Source organism: Aplysia californica, unplaced genomic scaffold (assembly GCF_000002075.1).
Source record: "Aplysia californica isolate F4 #8 unplaced genomic scaffold, AplCal3.0 scaffold00216, whole genome shotgun sequence".
In the NCBI taxonomy this organism is placed as follows: domain Eukaryota; kingdom Metazoa; phylum Mollusca; class Gastropoda; order Aplysiida; family Aplysiidae; genus Aplysia; species Aplysia californica.
The window spans coordinates 277,568-279,935 of NW_004797486.1; the positions used below are offsets into that span (position 1 = coordinate 277,568).

The 2,368-nt window shown below is 42.4% G+C and overlaps 1 protein-coding gene across 1 annotated transcript in view; it reads left to right on the forward strand.

The window, feature by feature from the left end:
* Positions 1-2,368, forward strand: part of LOC101855341 — a 10,423-nt gene that overhangs the window by 6,762 nt on the left and 1,293 nt on the right. The window contains exons 6-8 of the mRNA XM_035970063.1: positions 32-158; positions 732-852; positions 2,122-2,285. Of these exons, the coding sequence (XP_035825956.1) occupies positions 32-158; positions 732-852; positions 2,122-2,285 (412 nt within the window). The remainder of the gene's footprint in view (positions 1-31; positions 159-731; positions 853-2,121; positions 2,286-2,368) is intronic.

The following is a 2,368-nucleotide window of genomic DNA, read 5'->3' on the forward strand; positions in this document are numbered from 1 at the left end:
CCCCCCCCCTTCCCCCCTTATCCCCTTCTAGTGGGCAGTGATGATGGGTATAGAGCACGAGCGCGTGCACGTGGAGACGTCATCAGTGCTCATTCGGCAGTTGCCCGTGGACATGGTCAGCAAACCAGACGGCTGGAAGTACGGACCCTTGAACGCAGGTCATCATTTTATTCCTCCTAAAACAATAATAATATACTACAGTACTATTATAATTACCAGAATAAACCCATGAGCTTTCTGTTTTCGATATTTTTAATTGTTTGAACAAAACACACACATTTTTTGTTTGATTGTTTCACTAGTGGGCCCTACCCCCCCCCTACCCCCATCCCCTCCTCCCTATCTGTCCTATTCTTGCCTGGAACCAAATAGCCAGTACTGTTTCTCTATACTGAAGCACACATATTTGTGTTGGCCTGCACCTAAATCATATTGCAACTTGTTAAATTATGTTTTTAAATGGTATCTCTTGCTTGTACTTTTGTTTATCGTGATTACCCAAAAATTAATCCTAAAGTATGTCTACCGTAACGACAAAAATGAAGAGCCATAAGTCTCTTCAGGTAAGATATTCTTAGAATTTAAGATCTCTTTCTGCGGAGTTCAGAATTAGAAACGATCTATATTTATTCTATGCAAACATAAGGAGTTAACAATTTAGGAGACAAAAAAACCCCGAAGTGTTTGTTCACTTTAACATCTCGGTAAATATTAAAGCGTTCCTATTTTAGGTGAACCGGTAGTCAAGAACAAAATGCTGGCTCAAAATGAAACTACCGTGGTGGAAATTGGAAAGCCCTCCAACCACCCATCGTACGGCTGGGACATCGACTATGGCCATGACTCGTGGAGGTAAGCAGTACTGGGCTGATGTACAGATCGCTTTATCACAACCATGATGACAATAACCACTGTGAGATATGTAAAAAATAAAGTTGTTCCCGCATTCAATCCGGACATTGGGGATTGCGTTGTTAGTGAGACAACTTCTTGGGCCTTCGGCATATTGTGGTAGGGTTGCCAGTTCCTTTCCACGCCGCCTTTACTTCCCCAACTAGAAGTCAGGTACCCATTACTGCTGGGTGGGCAGGAGGGTGCGAAGAAAACACGTGTCCGAACCGAGTCTCGAACCCGGACTTTCTGCTTCAGAGATATGACAATACAATTATTCAGCGCACCCCCCTCCCTTTCCCCTTCTTTCTTCCTTTCCCCCAAACATACAGGCTAGGCTTAGTGTACCTGAACGTCTGTGTGCTGATTGTATAAAGATATAGACATTGATGATATTATTATTATTATAAAACATCACTGTAAACTCAAATTTCAACCCTCATTCTTTAAATGAGTTAACAATATCCTTAACGCATGAGATCATGGCTGCCCAGATGTGTATAGGTAAAGTAATTTTCGACTGGGGGGGCTAACGTTTACTTTTGTCCGTTCGGGCGTGACGTTGTGAAGGTAGTCAAGTTCAGGCAAGCACTCATGTCCACCAGATCAAGGTCAAATTACTACTGATCTTAGACAGAGCAATGATCACCACACAGTGAGGGCCGAAATAATGTTCTTTGGAGTGTTTAGCGCATCCACTAGAACAATTTATATCCTTTAGGAGCCGGGCTTCAACCCTTCCTGTAAGGGCAAACCTGGGCTGAAAGAAAAGGATACAATGTCTCAGCAGAAAAACTAAGGTATTCGACACAATTTCTCTGTACGAGCGTACACGAGAATCGAACTCGGATCTACTGCGAGGGACGGACCATCTCCTAACCACTGCAACACAAACACTATATCTAGTACTTCTGAGACTCTGAAACAGTATCACCAATAGTATGATATGTCATGGTAATAATGATTTGATATAGTATGGTATGCTCTTGTGTGGTAATTAATGGTAAGGTATATTGCGTTTCTGTATTTGCTTAGAATCTTTATAACACAGCCTATTTTATCCTCTTTGCTGGTTGAATTACAATAGTGGCTCTGTGACTGGTGTCTTTTTAAACTATGGCAAGTTCCCAATAAACCGAGACCGGAACTCCAATCCAACCTGGGTGTAAAAACGCACTTGAACTTCTAATAAAATATACCCCAAAATAAATAATATTTATTATACTTCAGTGTTCCTCCTTTCGAGGCAAACCAGTTCCCTGTGACTAACCGAGAGTTTCTGGAGTTTGTGAAGGATGGAGGGTACAGCCAACAGGCCTTGTGGACGCATGAAGGCTGGACTTGGAGGGAAAGTGCCGAAACCAAACATCCAGTGTTCTGGGTGTGTCGTGCAGGTATGCTGATTTTCTGTAGCATGACCATCTGCTGTGTGTCTTTGTTTCTCTTTCATTCTGATTAATTCTCTCTCTCTCTCTCT